At 44.8% G+C, this 17,305-nt stretch overlaps 1 protein-coding gene across 1 annotated transcript; it reads right to left on the reverse strand.

The window, feature by feature from the left end:
• Window positions 1-5,395: 5,395 nt before the first annotated feature.
• LOC130739690 (uncharacterized) lies at window positions 5,396-5,965 on the reverse strand. The gene has a single exon (XM_057592068.1). It carries the CDS (start codon window positions 5,963-5,965, stop codon window positions 5,396-5,398), a length of 570 nt encoding a protein of 189 aa, XP_057448051.1.
• Window positions 5,966-17,305: the final 11,340 nt, after the last annotated feature.

Raw genomic sequence — 17,305 nt, forward strand, 5'->3', positions numbered from 1 at the left:
GTCCATGTTAGCAAAAAAATCCAATTTCCAGAATCATCACGCAGTTTGGAAATCTTGACACCATATTACATAACCTAGCAGCTCTTGCAATTATAATTTCTTTATTAGCATAAAACCGTCTCTCGACAACCGTTCGAAGTCCCCTTCACAACATCGCACCACGATTTAGAGCGAGAGCTTGACCCATAATCCTTTCTCACCCAAGCATGTGAGGCCGCATAAAAACCATTCTTGAATATTGAACCTAATACTGGATCATCGTTAGGAAATCTAGTCATAGCCACAAACAATGACTCTCTCATCTTCACCCCAGGTAGAACTTAATCACCAACAGAGCATGGTCTCGAGCCACGAAATAAGAAAATCCAAACCTAAATTTCCTCCCATACTTCTTCAATCTATGAACAAAGGCATTTGAGAGCTTCTCGTACTTTGTAAACATGTCTTTTACCTAAAATACACCACAGATTTAGAGATGTCATCAATAAAGAGAGTCGTGAAGCTTCGAGACGCGCTGTCCTTGACATGAGCATCCCCCTTTTTGTCGGCATCTAGATCCCCATTTTCGTCCTCCTCACCACCCAGCTCTTGACCATCGTCGCCACACCCTGAACCAGTTGCTGAAGAAGAAGAGTCATGAACTTTGGCTGCAAGGGTGGAAACCCAAGCATTCACCATTACATTTTCAAACTATTGTTTATTTAGAATATTTCTACGTATGGTTCATGTATAGTTTTTATTGTGACTTATCAACAAGGTGTTGGTTTTGTGGTAAATAAGTTAGACCTTCGTAAAAATAACAACACAAATTTAAATCCCATAAAAGATATTTAAGTTTGTTAAATTGGTGATGAGATCCGTCAAATAAAAACAAAAAGTCGTGAATTTTATTTCTTCACTTTAGGTAGTGTAAGGTACTATAACCAAGTGGGTTGGTGTAGTGGTTCAACACTTCATCTTTTAAGCAAGTAGTTGGAGGTTCGAATCCCAACTCTTGCGAATAGAGAAAACTCCTTGGTCAGCCCCCTACCGCTTAGTGCGCTGACCGCGAGGCGAGAAATTAGTCTCACAACTGTCGGCTGTGAGAATACCTTGGTCAAGACAAAAAAAATGTAGGATACTATAGATTTTAGTTTAATTATTACTCGTTGTTGCCTCCCCGGTCATACCAACAGCTAAATTGCCTAAATTGGTGATACCATTTAATTTAACCACAGTTCACTTGTCATTCCATTCAACATGACGGGTCAGGTACGTTGCACTTGTGAGATACACTGCGCTGATTAATTAATCTATGTGACTTTAATTGGCCATCCATAACCTCAAATCACGAGAACACAACTATATAATGTGATCTTAAACATTAACAATGATTCAATGAAGCTTTATGTTCACGTGACAATGCCCTATGTTATTTTTAAAGAGAGTTTTAGAATATAATACAGGATAATTATTTGCTTGCTGTCCGGTTACAATGGCCTAAATTCCCGATAGTCGCAAAGACAACACCATCATTTGTTATATCTATACATGCATTCACCTCTGGAGTGAACCTGGCTTGATTCAAATTTGCAGACAGGGACTTGAGGATTGAAAAATATAACACTTTAATATTGTTCCACGAATCTAACCCAACATTACTTCAAATTAATAATTCACTACTCAAGCACGGGGGATAGGTCTAAAATATTTTTAATTTAAATAAGTTTTTAGTTATCATTTTACATAGTTAGAATTATTTTGGTCCCTACTACCCACTTTTTTTGTTCCAAAAGGCGGTGGACGACGTATGAGGGTCAACACATCACCAACACATCAGCCCATCACCCTAGGAGCGGTCTATTGGGAGACGCACAATGTATCACCTCTGTTCGGAAAATGGATGATCACGAGAGATAAGATACAACTCGAGTCTCTACCATGCGCAACTCGAGTCTCTACCATGTGCAATCGCCCCTGACGACATAGGGCGAGACATACACTAGGCCAGATCTAGGTGTTGGACAGCAATGAGGGACAACATTAACCTGGATTGATGTCCGAAACAAAAGAGTTGACGATGCACGACATGTCTCGTTAGGACTTAGATTGATTCACGGGATCCGAGTTATATTATATTACTTAGCATAATCTCATACGGGTGATCCTGATTTAGCCTTATCTCTTACTCCAAGAGGATCCTAAGCCAGGAAGGGTGAAGAGACAAAACATAGGTAATGACAAATGAAAGATCCACCTGACATTAGAAGCAATCCCGACCCTCCATTTCCCCAACTTGCGGGACACACTCATGATCAAAGACGGGTGCTCTCGGCGCGCCACCTTTGGCATAAAGTGAAAGCAACCTCTCATCAACGAACTATAACAAAGAAGAGATATAAGCATGTGAGTGTTGACTCAAGCTCCTGCCACCCCATCAACCCTATGTTCTATGCATCCCTGTCCACGCGATCATTGACGCACCGCAAAGATCAAACAACAAGTGATTGAAACAGAAGCAGAGGGAAACCAATATGAAACTCTAACCCTACTCGGCCTCACCAGTATAAATATAGCACAACACAATAGAAAAGGTACGTTCTCAAGTCTTAACATAACCCTCATCTCCACTTTTGCTACTGACTTAGGCATTTGAGTGTCATTGTAGGTACTATTGGAGAGGGCCCTCCTCGATGGACAACCAGTCACCAAGAGTTGCAGCGCCTTCATTTATCCTTCATCCTTACTTTCATTGACATCATTATCCTTCAGAGAGTTCGATGGGACTTAGTCCGATCATTTGTGTCGTCTGGCTGAAGCACAACCGAGCTCTTCGGAGGACAGTGATGTCCGGGGTGGTATGGCTGAAGGTGACAAATAAAGGAGCTGCGACTTCTGGTGACTAGTGGCCCATCGAGGTGGGCTCCCTAGTAGCTCTGAGAACTTTCTAATGTCTAAGTCAGTAGGAGAAGTGGAGAAGAAGGTGCAGTATAGGAACTTATTGGCACCCAAAAATATGTAACATCTAGAAAATAATTGAATCATCTCGCGTGCCAGCGTGGAAAGCTAGCCGAGGAAGGTTTTGGCCTAAGAAAGCAAGTGGTCGATCGAGTGAGAAGCAGAGATCGGCTAAAGTTTTGAATTTGGACAAAATTATAGAAAGCTACACATGTCTCAAGCCCACAAATGAGAAATTTTCTTGAGATTCTAGAAGGTTTGCACGTGCAGAAAATCACTTAGCGGTTCGTCTCTTAAAGATAGGGAGAGCGGTTAAAGCTCAAAGAACAAGCCGAAGCAAGGAGCTCAGCTTAACCAAAAGCTTCTACGCTGATTAGAGGAAATAACTTCCAACATCCCACGAAATGTAATTATCCTAGGAAACACGGGTAGTCGTAGGAGTTATTAACTCTTGTACGCTAGCTGAATTTGCCTTTATAAATAGAGGAAGTGTCATTTGTAAATCACACAACTCCAATCAATCAAACTATAAATTTTCCGCATTTACCTTTCATTTACTTTTCATTGTCATTTCAGACATTAGATTTCTTTTGCAACGTATTTTAGCCATTTACTTTCCAAGCCCTTTATTTATTCAGCTTTATGTCATTTATATTTAGTCGATTTAAGTCTTTCCTTTATCTATTTTTGTCTAGTCTTAGTTAGTAGCCACCTAGTTAATACAAATTTTCCAATAGTGAAATCTAAGAGCTATTTAGAGTGTCTCGGGAACCTACATTAAAGAACATAATATCTTCTTCAAATAATCACTTAATTAAGAAAATGTTACGTTGATTTCTCAACCGATCTAAACAATTATCTAGTCCCATATCTATTTGTAAATCAACAAAACTAAAAGCTTCTTTAAAATGAACGTGAGGTTGACTCTATTACGTTACGTGTATATATTTGTCCATAGTTCCACATACATCGGATTCTGTCTGTCCGTGATGCAGAGCTGGTAGATATTAAATTATTTATCAATGGAGTCAATTGATCTTGAATGCACCATAATATTCTCGTATTGAATGTTTGGTGGAATTAATTTATGAGAGTTTTTATATGGTGGTGGTAGATATGTGGGCAAGCTGTTGCCTTGACCAGTGTAATTGAGTGTGTGCCCATATTTTCAATTTCAAGTCAGCTACCAAAAGAGAGGCATGGCAACCTTTGCCTCTAATTAATTAGTCCAATCCGATAAGATTGTAAGCAATTTCTGCGGAATTAAATAGGAAGATAAGGTGGAAGATTGCTAACATATAGTCTTAGAATCTACGATAAACAAAGCCTAATTAAATAATCTCTTAAGTATTGATAATTTTCTAAAAAGTTTTTTTAAATTTATTCTGCTTTAAACTTTAATCATTTCTAAGTCTACTAGTTACCATAAAAAAAGAGTTTACTAGAGTTTACGTAATGACTTTGGCAAGACGTTTGGTAAGAGCTTATCCGATCATATATGTGGAACTCAAAACACGATTATATTCAAGAATCAATAAATCCTCATTGACACTCTAAATCCATCTATATTGGATAGAGATAAAAGAATTTTTTTTTTATTCAAACATGAAAAAAATAATAGTTAAATGCGAGATATAATTAACAGTGTAATTAAAAAAGGAGAAAAAAATTAGTAGAAATTAGATGAGAAAATGTGTAATATAAATGAATTAAGTGGATTTGGAAAAATAAATTACTTAAGCGCTAGCGCTTAAGACAATTAATATTTATTGAATAAGCGCTACTTTATAAGTCACTTTAAACTTTAAAGAAATTTGATAAAATAAGCTAAGTTATAAATAAGTATAAGTTATTCTGAAGTACTAGCGCTAGCTTAAGACAATTAATGTTATTAGTTTGCTAATAAAACAGACATGTTTGTAGCCCCTTACTATCACAACTATGTGTGATGCACATTGGGCCAGTGACCCAGATGATAGAAGATCTGTCTCAGGGTCTTGTGTGTTCTTAGGCTCAAATTTAGTATCTTGGTGGTCCAAGAAACAGAACTTTGTTGCTAGGTCAAGTGCTGAAGTAGAATACAGGAGTTTGGCTCACACTTCTGCTGAGATCTTGTGGCTACAATCACTTCTTATTGAGCTTCATATTCCTTTCAGATCACCCAGGATATATTGTGATAATCTTAGTACAGTGATGCTGGCTCATACCCCTGTTTTACACTCCAGAACCAAGCATATGGAGCAGGGGTGTAACCAGGATTTTCTTATTGTGGGGTGAAATATAAGACTAAAAAAATCTTCATTGAATATTATATAAACTTTAAATTATAAAATATTATTTAAATACAACTCTTCTTTCTTTCATAATACTAAACTTATCTATTATTGTATCAACATAGATTTTTTCAACAATTTCTCTCTCGATATATACAACTAATAAATTTCTGAGAAGATCATCTTCAATTTTGTTGCAAAGCCGAAGTCTTAATAACTTTCATTGCATGAAAAGATCGCTCTGTAGATGCTCTTGAAACAGGGAATGTCAAAACAAGACGTATCAATCTATCAACAAGTAGAAATATTGCTGTTTTTCCAGTTTCAACTAACTTATGGTAAAACTCGGAGAAACTGGAAATTTTTCCTAAATTAGGATCTCGGGAAATATTTGAATGATAATGTCTTAGTTGGAACGACAAATTTCTCTTTTCTAGCTCGAAAAAATCATCTGCATAAAATTTCTCAACAAGCTTACAGATTTTCTCATTACCAAATGATTTAAAATTTTCCTTAGGATCTAAAGCTGAACTAAGTATGAGAAGTTCCATTGCCTCTACATTAAATCTTCTATTTAATTCAGATAGTTGCAAATCAATTGTAGAATAAAATACATATATCCTATAATTATGTTCCATATCTTCATCTTGTTTCTTATGACGACCATTACCCATAAAATAAGGGGCTTTCATGTCAGTAACTTCAACTTGATGAATATCACAAAATGTTATAACATCTTCTATGTAAAAATACATATAGTCGGTGAACATTTCAAAATTCTTGGGGGGGGGGGTCGATGGCCCTTGCCAGCCCGACAAAGATACGCCCCTGATATGGAGTTGAATATTTTCTTTGTCAGGGAAAAAGTGGCTAACAAGTCACTTCAAGTTTGTCATATTCCTTCTAATTGTCAAGTGGCTGATATCCTCACAAAACCACTCACTGCTACCAGGTTTCTTCATCTCAGAGGTTAAGAGTTTTTGACAAACTCTCCTTACAATCCTGCTCACCACTACCCTAATTTTCAGAGGGGGAATATTAGAGAGTTCTCTAGTTGGGATTGTATTAGAAGATATATTGAAATATATCAGTTTGTATTAGATAGTAGTAGTGATTAGTAATGGCAGCTTGGATAAGTTGTTATGCCAGCATGTAAAGGTAGTTATGCCAGCCTGGGTTCTATCAGCTTCTTCAACAAGCTAAATAGAATCTATAAATACTCTCTCTGTATGACCAATACACTGTTGAATAATATCTTTCTTCACATTACTGTTTTCTGTTTTTGAACATCTAATGAAAATAAGTTCAAAAAGTTTATAGGGTAAGCTATAAACTATTCACATAAGTCCTCTTTAACACTTGCACAAATGCTTATTTTAAAATAAACTCAAATAAGCTATTCTCAAACTCATTCGAGAATAAACGTACAATTGAAAACTCGTATGGTTAATAATTGCTAAATTAGGTATTATCTAAATTGAAATAGAATATTCTGTAATAATTCAAAAAGTGTGAATGCTTTAAAAACTTAATTGCTTATATTATCTTATAGTTATGTATTTTGTTGGAGTAGTCTCATATATAGGGATGTCAAAACTACCCACACTCGTGGATACCCGCGGATAAAAACCCGCTATAGGTAAAATTAACCATGCCCACGGGTATCCACAGATTTATTTCATGTATATTTTTACTATCCATTTATTAATGGGGCGGGTACGGATATTGATGTATTCATACCCACGGATACCCACCCGATATATAAAATACTAAAATATCTTTTATATGTATATACATAGATGTATATTAAATATCTAATGAATTTGTTTTTGAGTTATAGTTCTCTTTCAAGTAAACTTATACAATGATAATGGTAAAAAGAAGTCCTTAGACCAAAAAGAGAGTAGAAAAGAAGTATTTTTCTTTACACATTGATTGACTGTAAAGTCCAATGTTAAATTTTATATTTAACATAATTTTCTTTTGAACAAATATATGTGAATTCATTTATGTTCATGGGTGTCGGGTGCCCATGGATATACACGTATAATTTAAATATGGTTAAAACCCACTAAATGGATATCCATGTGGGTATGGAGCGGGTATGGATATAAATTTTTACATGTGAAGCGGGTGGTGGGTATATACTATCTGGACTGGGCGAGCCCCTAGAGGGGCAACGCCCAGCATGTAGCCCGCCCTGTGGCGGGGCCCTGGCCTTAAAATTGGGCCTTGATCTCGGAGGCCCAATTGGCCCAATAGGTAGTACTCAAGCTCTATAAATAGGAGGTAGTTACCAATTGTAAGGGACTTTGGCTCCTTTGATGAAATCATACATGAAATTCAGCATTCTCTCTCTAGCGCAATTCTCCACTCTCTAGGTACTATACCTTTCATCAATGTTCATTGCAAGAACATTTGGCGCCGTCTGTGGGGACTGTAAACTTTCTACTCCCATTCACGTGGATTGATTGTGCAGGAAGTTATCTCTGTTTGTGATTAGGCAATTCTCTGGACTTTTGATTTTGATTCTGTAACCGGTGTTCGTTTTCCGATCGAGTTTGCATCGTTCTTGGTTTGGATGGAGACTCGACGCAGGAGGCAGCATCATTCCCCGGTGCGACAGCGAATTTCGCTGCCTCAGCGGCCTCATCGTGTGATCCTGGATTCTCCGGTACGAACGGCGGGAGTACAGCCGCCTTCTCCTCCTCCATCACCACCGCCTCCTCCATCGCCTTCACAGGTTGGATCTCTGGAGCGCTCACCAGAGAATTCACCTGCTCCGGAGCAACAGCCGGCGGTGACACAGGAGCAATGGCGCCATCTGATGCGCAGCATTGGCAACATCCAGCAGAGGAATGAGCATCTACAGGCTCAGTTGGATTTCTACCGTCGCGAGCAGCGGGACGATGGAAGTAGAGAAGTAGATTCCGTGGCTGAGTTCCGTCCGTTCTCGGAGGATGTCGAGAGTGTGGCGATTCCGGATAATATGAAAACGTTAGTTCTGGATTCTTACAGCGGAGATTCTGATCCGAAGGATCATCTTCTGTATTTCAATACGAAGATGGTGATAATTGCGGCGTCAGATGCGGTGAAGTGCAGGATGTTTCCATCGACGTTCAAATCGACGGCGATGGCGTGGTTCACAACTTTGCCGCGCGGATCGATTTCGAATTTCAGAGACTTCTCATCAAAGTTTCTAGTGCAATTTTCGGCGAATAAGAATCAGCCGGTGACGACCAATGACCTATATAATATTCGCCAGCAAGAAGGAGAGTCACTGAAAGAGTACATGGCAAGGTACAGCGCAGCGTCGGTCAAGGTTGAGGACGAGGAGCCTCGAGCTTGTGCTCTAGCATTTAAAAACGGTTTGCTACCGGGAGGATTGAACAGCAAATTGACACGTAAGCCGGCGCGTTCGATGGAGGAGATGCGTGCTCGCGCCAGCACTAATATTCTTGATGAGGAGGACGACGCTTTCAAAAGAAAGCGCGCGAAGCTGGAAAAGGGCGACACGTCGCCCAAGCGCGCGAAAAAAGATAAGAATGGCGAAGATAAGGGGGATGGCAAGCAGCAGAGGCAAGATAAAGGGAAGCCGGCATTGAGGCCGACCAAGGAGCAGTTGTATCCACGGCGTGATGACTATGAACAGCGCCGGCCATGGCAATCCAAGTCCCATCGCGGGCGGGAGGAAGCTGACATGGTAATGAATACTGAATTAACAGATATGCTCCGTGAGGCGAGGGGCGCAAATCTAGTGGATGAGCCAGAGGCCCCTAAGTATCAATCACGGGACGCCAATCCCAAGAAGTGGTGTGAATTCCATCGGTCCGCCGGGCACAGCACAGACGACTGCTGGACTTTGCAGCGGGAAATTGATAAGTTGATTCGGGCGGGATATCAAGGAAATCGCCAAGGCCAGTGGCGCAACAACGGCGATCACAACAAAACGCATAAGCGAGAGGAGGAGCGAGTGGACACTAAGGGCAAGAAAAAGCAAGAATCAGCGGCTATCGCCACAAGAGGAGCTGATGACACGTTCGCTCAACACTCAGGACCGCCCGTCGGGACCATAAACACCATCGCTGGAGGGTTTGGTGGCGGTGGCGACACCCATGCGGCGCGGAAACGCCATGTTCGTGCGGTTAATTCCGTTCATGAGGTCGCTTTTGGATTCGTACACCCTGATATAACAATCTCGATGGCAGACTTTGAGGGGATAAAGCCTCATAAGGATGACCCGATCGTAGTGCAGTTAAGGATGAACAGTTTCAACGTTAGAAGGGTACTCCTGGATCAGGGTAGTTCGGCTGATATTATCTATGGCGATGCATTCGACAAGTTGGGACTAACTGACAGTGATCTGACTCCATATGCGGGAACCTTGGTAGGTTTCGCGGGGGAGCAAGTGATGGTGCGAGGATACATTGATCTAGACACAATATTCGGGGAAGATGAGTGTGCCAGGGTTTTGAAGGTAAGGTATCTGGTTCTCCAGGTGGTGGCGTCTTACAACGTCATCATTGGGCGAAATACATTGAATCGCCTTTGTGCTGTAATTTCAATAGCCCACTTGGCGGTCAAGTATCCGCTAAGCAGTGGAAATGTTGGAAAGCTGAAGGTGGACCAGAAGATGGCGAGGGAGTGTTACAATAATTGCCTTAACTTGTATGGCAAGAAGAGTGCGTTGGTCGGTCATAGATGTTATGAAATTGAAGCTTTGGATGAAAATTTTGACCCACGTGGCGAGGGGCGGGTAAACAGGCCCACGCCAATTGAAGAAACGAAGGCGCTAAAGTTTGGCGATCGCACTTTGAAGATTGGGACCAGACTGACAGAAGAGCAGGAGACGCGCCTGACAAAGCTGCTTGGGGAGAACTTAGATTTGTTTGCTTGGAGCTGCAAAGAAATGCCTGGAATTGATCTAAACTTCATATGCCATCGACTAGCATTGAATCCAAGTGTCAAGCCTGTTTCACAACTTAGGCGGCGCTTGGGAGGAGACAAGGGAAAGGCGGTTCAACAGGAAGTTGACAAGTTGCTGGCGGCAGAGTTCATCAGGGAAGTGAAGTATCCGACGTGGTTGGCGAACGTCGTAATGGTGAAGAAGGCGAACGGGAAGTGGCGAATGTGTGTAGATTACACAGACTTAAACAAAGCATGTCCAAAAGATTCGTATCCCCTTCCCAGCATTGATAGCCTCGTTGATGGTGCCTCGGGCAACGAACTGCTTAGCTTGATGGGCGCTTATTCTGGCTATCATCAGATCCGCATGCACCCGGCAGACGAGGACAAAACGGATTTCATGACCGCCAAAGTCAATTATTGCTATCGCACCATGCCGTTTGGACAAAAGAACGCTGGGGCGACCTACCAAAGGTTGATGGATAGGGTTTTTGCTGGGCAGGTGGGAAGAAACATGGAGGTTTACGTTGATGATATGATTGTTAAATCGGTACGTGGTTTGGACCATCATCAAGATCTGGGGGAAGCATTTGGCGAAATAAGGAAGCACAATATGCGCCTCAACCCGGAGAAATGCTCTTTTGGTGTTTAGGGTGGCAAGTTTTTGGGATTCATGATCACATCCAGAGGAATAGAGATAAACCCAGATAAATGCAAGGCGATTCAGCAGATGAAAAGCCCTTCTAATGTGAAGGAGGTCCAACGTTTAACAGGGCGAATAGCAGCGTTATCTCGGTTTCTTCCTAAGTCTGGTGACAGATCTTTCCCCTTTTTCAAGTGTCTTCGCAAGAATGTCGCATTTGAGTGGACGGCGGAGTGTGAGGAAGCTTTTGTTTGCCTCAAGGAACTCCTATCGTCGCCACCAATCTTGTCGAAGCCAATACAGGGACACCCGCTGCATTTGTATTTTGCTGTGAGCGATAGTGCTCTGAGTTCTGTGATATTGCAGGAGGTAGATGGCGAACATCGAATTGTTTATTTTGTTAGTCACACACTCCAGGGCGCAGAGGTCAGATACCAGAAAATCGAGAAGGCAGCATTAGCGGTCCTCGTCACCGCCCGACGGTTAAGACCTTACTTTCAGAGTTTTCCAGTAAGGGTGCGGACGGATTTACCCCTGAGACAAGTGTTACAAAAACCGGATTTGTCAGGCAGATTGGTCGCCTGGTCGGTTGAATTGTCCGAATATGGGTTGCAATATGATAAACGAGGCAAAGTTGGCGCACAGTCGCTGGCTGATTTTGTGGTGGAATTAACCCCAGATCGGTTTGAAAGAGTAGACACACAGTGGACTCTCTTTGTAGATGGATCCTCCAATAGCAGCGGCAGTGGCGCGGGAGTAACGTTGGAAGGACCAGGAGATCTAGTACTGGAACAATCGCTGAAATTTGAGTTCAAAGCCACAAACAACCAGGCAGAGTATGAAGCTCTCATCGCCGGGTTGAAGTTGGCGCGGGAAGTAAAGATCGGGAGCTTGTTGATAAGAACGGACTCGCAGTTGGTGGAGAATCAAGTGAAGGGCACTTTCCAGGTCAAAGATCCTAATCTGATCAACTACCTGGAGCGAGTGCGATATTTGATGACGCTTTTTCAAGAGGTTGTGGTGGAATATGTTCCTCGGACTGAAAACCAGCGGGCGGACGCGTTGGCCAAATTGGCGAGCACGCGGAAGCCCGGCAACAATAGAAGTGTGATTCAGGAAACGCTGGCGTTCCCCAGCATTGAAGGCGAGCTTATGGCATGTGTGGACAGAGGGGCGACATGGATGGGGCCTATATTGTCTATCTTGGCGGGGGACCCGGCGGAAGTAGAGCAATGCACAAAGGAGTAGCGGCGAGAGGCGAGCCACTACACTCTCATCGACGGACACTTGTATCGTCGTGGTTTTTCGGCGCCATTGTTAAAATGCGTGCCGCCAGAAAAATACGAGGCGATCATGTCTGAGGTGCACGAGGGAGTGTGCGCAAGCCACATTGGGGGGAGATCTTTGGCTTGCAAGGTGTTGAGGGCGGGATTCTACTGGCCCACCCTCAGGAAAGATTGCATGGACTTTGTGAAAAAATGCAAAAAATGTCAAGTGTTTGCTGATTTATCTAAGGCACCGCCAAAGGAGCTGGTAACGATGAGCGCCCCGTGGCCTTTCGCCATGTGGGGCGTGGACTTGGTCGGACCTTTTCCGATCGCCAAGTCGCAAATGAAGTTTATATTGGTGGCGGTGGATTATTTCACTAAGTGGATTGAGGCTGAGCCCTTGGCCAAAATAACCTCTGCAAAAATAGTCAACTTCTACTGGAGGCGAATTGTTTGCAGGTTCGGGATCCCAAGGGCGATCGTATCCGACAACGGGACCCAGTTTTCAAGCAATCAAACTAGAGAATTTTGCAAGGAAATGGGCATACAGATGAGGTTTGCCTCTGTGGAGCATCCGCAAGCAAACGGGCAAGTGGAATCTGCAAACAGGGTAATCCTGCGTGGATTAAGGCGACGGCTCAAGGAGGCTAAGGGAGCATGGCTGGAGGAACTCCCGGTGGTGCTATGGTCATACAACACCACTGTGCAATCCACTACAAGGGAAACCCCCTTTAGAATGACCTATGGGGTTGATGCTATGTTGCCAGTGGAGATTGACAACTTCACATGGCGAACCCAGCCAGATTTTGAAGGGGAGAATCAGGCCAATATGGCGGCGGAATTGGACCTTTTGTCGGAAACGCGTGACGAGGCGCACATTCGGGAAACAGCGATGAAGCAGCGCGTGGCGGCAAAGTTCAACAGCAGGGTTCGCGTCCGAGATATGCAGGTCGGCGACCTAGTCCTCAAGTGGCGATCGGGAGCCCCGGGAAACAAGCTTACTCCTAACTGGGAGGGGCCCTACCGCATTATTAAAGTTCTTGGTAATGGGGCCTATCATTTAGAAGAGGTTGATGGAAGGCGGCTACCTCGGTCGTTCAATGGTTTGAGCTTGCGCTACTATTATAGTTGATCGCAGGCGAGAAAGCGAGCAAGGCGGAGTCGCCGGAGCCAGATATCTTTAAAATTTTCTAAAAAGTGTTTCCAAATTCTCCAATGTATTGCAATAACAAAGCGTGCTCTTTTTCTCCGAAAGGAGTTTTTTAATGAGGCGCTCCATCAATAAAATAAAACGAAAATTCACGAAATTCGTGTCCAAAAATTCCAGGGATTCCCTGACGATCGGAATTGCCGATCGACTTAAAGAATTACGGCGATTACTAAGTGGGGCAAGCTTGATCCCCAAAGGGGCCTGCTAGAACCCTGATGGTGGCGGCGATTCCACAAATGGCCTTTGATGCCTGGGAATCGCCCCCCCGGAAAGTCTAATATGATCGCCGGTCCCGTAAACGATGTGCTGGGTAAGTCTCGCCAGAATACGACGAGCACCGTTAACTAGGCAAAAGTCTTGGGACCCCCAAATGGCCATTGGGACCCAAGCATTGTAAGCCCCGAGCGGGCAAAGCCCTCGAGAATGGAGGCCATTTATCCCTTTGTGGAAAATGTTAAAGTCTTGGTGGGGAAATACCAAGCAACAAGTCCTAGTTAAAATTAACGCACAGAATCGTTAGGCGTAATTCAATCATATGACGCGTGAAAAAGTGGCGCAAGATATAAGGTCGGCGGATGAATATTTGGCGAAAGCATTCCAACATGATTTACAAAATATCTAACGGCGATATAAAAGCTATGGCGAAAAGTTGCTTATATATATGAATGGCGGAAAAGTGCATGACAAGAAGGCAGTAAAAGCTAAGTGATGTTAAAATTACATTATTCATTGTTTTCTTTCTCTTTCTCTTGTTCTTCTTCTTCCTCTTCTTCTTCAGTCGCTGTCCAGAGGTGTTGGTCGATAAGGGGAGGATCGTCGGGACCAACCAGTCCTTCAGCGGTTACCTCTTTCATTACTCCCATGGCGCTAAAGTCAAAGTTCGGGTACAAATGTTGGGCCTGACCTTTGGCGAGGTAGAAACCGCGCTCGCGGTTGTCAAGGGCGATGTCAGCGGCTTGTTCCCTCGCCTCAGTGGCTTTGGCTTTCTCCGTCGCTAGCTCGTCCTCGAGCACTTTGATTCTGGCCAGTTGGGAAGCAATCTCGGCATCTTTCGTGGCGAGGGCCTCAGCGTGAGCGCCGGTCGTTTTCTTGATTTCTTCATATGTGGCTTGCATCACCGCCTCCATGTCAGACCTCGCCAGGGCCAGGGACTCGGCAGACTTTTTCTCTTGCTCCGTCAGCGCCTTCTTCGCTAACTCCAGCTCAGCGCGCAATGTTGCGAGCTCCGACTCCTTAGCAACCAGCATCTCACCTCTGGCGATCAGGTCCTTCTCAGCTTGCTCTTTTTCCTTCTTGCAAGCTTGAAGACTTGCGTCAAGATCATCCGCTTCTTCCTTCATCAGCGCCAGCTGATCCTCCAGTTCGCTGATTTTAATCCCCGCCGTGCCAATCATCTTGTCAGCATAGACTTTGTCTTTTCCTGCCTGTGTCGCCAGTTTGTCGAAACGCTTTTCCCAAGCAGCGGCGGCTTCTTGATGCTTAGCACTTTCGGCCTTCAACCGCTCAGCTTCAACGGTGGCGGCGTTGAACTTCTCAAACGCGTGGGCAAAGATGCACCCAGCACGTAAAAGACAGGCGAGGGTTTCCTCCTTAGTCTCGTTGATGCCTCGGCTCAGCACTTCTTTTTCTATGGCGTCGCGGTTGAGGCCAGTGAGCAGGAATTCTGAGGGTTCGATGGCGTTGGGGAGCATATTGTAATAGCTTGAAGAGCCGCCCTCGGGAGCAGGAGCTTGCTCAATCCGGGCTGCTTCAGAGGTAATGGTGGCGCCAGGGCAGGATTTTTCCTCTTGATGAGGCGGGGAGGGCATGGAGCCCCCATCATTTGTTGGGGGTGGGCTAGGAGGTGCGTCCTGGCGGGTGGGAGATTTCGGGGTTTCATTTTCTTTTTCTTTCTCCCCAGCGGGAGTATCGGAAGACGCAGCAGCATTGGTGGCAGCGGGTTTCTCAACAGCCGGAGATTGGGAAATGTTGGTGTTTGTGTCAGCGGAGGTGGCTATGGCACCGGAGGAGGCGATTGTGGCGCCAGCAGTGGACTCGGCGCCAGCAGTGGACTCGGCGGCAGCAGTGGCAGAAGTAGGAGCCGGGACGGTGGTTGTCTCGGTGACCGCGGCGACGGAGGCTTCAGCGACATTTTTGCCTTTAGGCGCAGCAGCAGTGGAGGTCTGAGCGCCAGGGTTGGAGGTGCCGGCGCCGGAGGAGGCTTTGACCAATTTTCTTCTCTTGGGAGCTTTGGCGCCCTCAGCTTGGTTCTCGGCACCGCCCCGCTTTTTCACGTCGCCCTCAGTGTTGAACTTTGGGGAAAAGCGAGTCATTCTCCTCTCGCGGGCCTTCAGGAGCTCGGTGTTCGTGAAATTCATATCTTCTGCAACAATAAAAAACATCAGTGACAACTCAGAAGATGAGAAAAGAAGGTGTCGATAAGAAAACCAAGCTATGGACAACCTAGGTATTTGGGAGTCCTTGAGTGGTCAGCGCCCTCAAGGACTGTTGAGCAGTCAAGGATGGGGAGCGGGGCAAGGAGATTCAGAAAAGCTTTGTCGTTGGGGGACAAGGATTCCTCTGAAGGATCAGTAATCCCATTAGGCTTCTCCGTCCAGTAAAGAGGGAAAAGGGCGGTCCCATCCCTAAGGTAAAGGCCTCTGGATAGGCAGGGTGAACCGCCACGCGAAAGTACTTCCGCGCGAAGGAGGACTTTGCGTTACTTTTGTGGGGATTCAAGCACTTCCGGCCGGCTCGGGCCTTTAAGGAAATCCATCCTCTGTTTTTGATGGACTTGGGGTCAACATCGTAGAGGTAGAAGAAACTGGTGGGAGAGGGGGCGATGCCAACCGCGGCGCATAAGATTTCAAAGCACCGAATGAAGGCCCAGGCGTTGGGGTGGAGTTGGCAGGGAGCCGCGTTGATGTCGCGGAGGACGGTTTGGACGAAGGGCGAGAAAGGAAGCCTGATTCCAAGCTCGCTAAACATGTATTCATACGCAAAGAAAAAGTGGGATCTCTTTACGTCGCCGTTTGGCTTATGAAGCCAGGGGCGATCCCCGGGACTGCAAATCCAGATCCTGAGTTTGGCGTTAAACTCATCGTCATTGGACAAGCCACCCAGGGAGTTCACGAATTGCACAATGAGATCGCTATCTTGGAAGATGGAAGGTTGGTCTAGAGCCTCGTGTTTGGGGGCTACTTGGACTGGAAGGGGCAGAGTGGCGTAGGTTTTTAGTCGGTAAGCAGGGATCTCCGGAACCTCTAAACGGAGGTCGCCGGCGGCGGTGGAATCAGGGTCGCTTTCGGAGGAGGAAGAGGAGTGATTAGGGGAGGTAGGGTTTGAAGCCATTTTTAGAAGGCAGCGAAGTGAAAGAAAGGAAAAGATGAGTATGTGTATGATGCAGAGATAAGGACAGTGGGACTCACCGGAGTAAGATGTGAAGAGTGGGTAGCGGAAGGGGTGATAAGCGATGGCTCCGGAACGGAAGTTGGCAGAAGGAGTCTGGTAAGCGATTAGGGAGGTGAAGAGGGGTTTCGGAAAGGGATGATTGTAGGGAAGAAGGGTTTTTATAGGGAAAGGAGGGAGTCTGGAAGGGTGACGCGTGTTGGACGCGTGTGGAAGGTTGGAAGTCATGATGGTTTTGGGAAGGTGGGTCGCGTGTAATGGGGAGTTACTGCGCACGATGGGACGGTTATGAAAAGTGAAGTGACGGTTCCGGAGAAAGAGGGAAATTGATGTAACTGACACATCACGTGGGGCAGTCACGTGGGGCAGTTAGGGATTTGAAAGAGTTTTGAAATAAGGGAAAGCGCGAAAGGCCTCACCACTGAAGAAACCAAACGCCATCGCCTGACAGGTGATACCAGCAACAAAGTTTAGTCGCTCCAGAATGATGCCCGCCGGCGAACGATCATGTACCTGCTCCAGCTAATCGCCAGCACGGAGCAATCGCTCTCGCCGCTTGTGGACTTGTGGACTTGCCGGCTCGGGTTGCTCGCCAAGTCAGTGGACTGGGTGGCTAAAGATGTTAGTTTCCTTTTGCTCACGCCATGTTGGCGATATAGTTTACCACACTTTTCTCAAGTCA

Source organism: Lotus japonicus, chromosome 1 (assembly GCF_012489685.1).
Source record: "Lotus japonicus ecotype B-129 chromosome 1, LjGifu_v1.2".
Lineage (NCBI taxonomy): Eukaryota > Viridiplantae > Streptophyta > Magnoliopsida > Fabales > Fabaceae > Lotus > Lotus japonicus.

Excerpts from the sequence above, each read along its gene's own strand:
- LOC130739690 (XM_057592068.1), bottom strand. The coding sequence starts at position 5,965 with ATGTATTTTTACATAGAAGATGTTATAACATTTTGTGATATTCATCAA.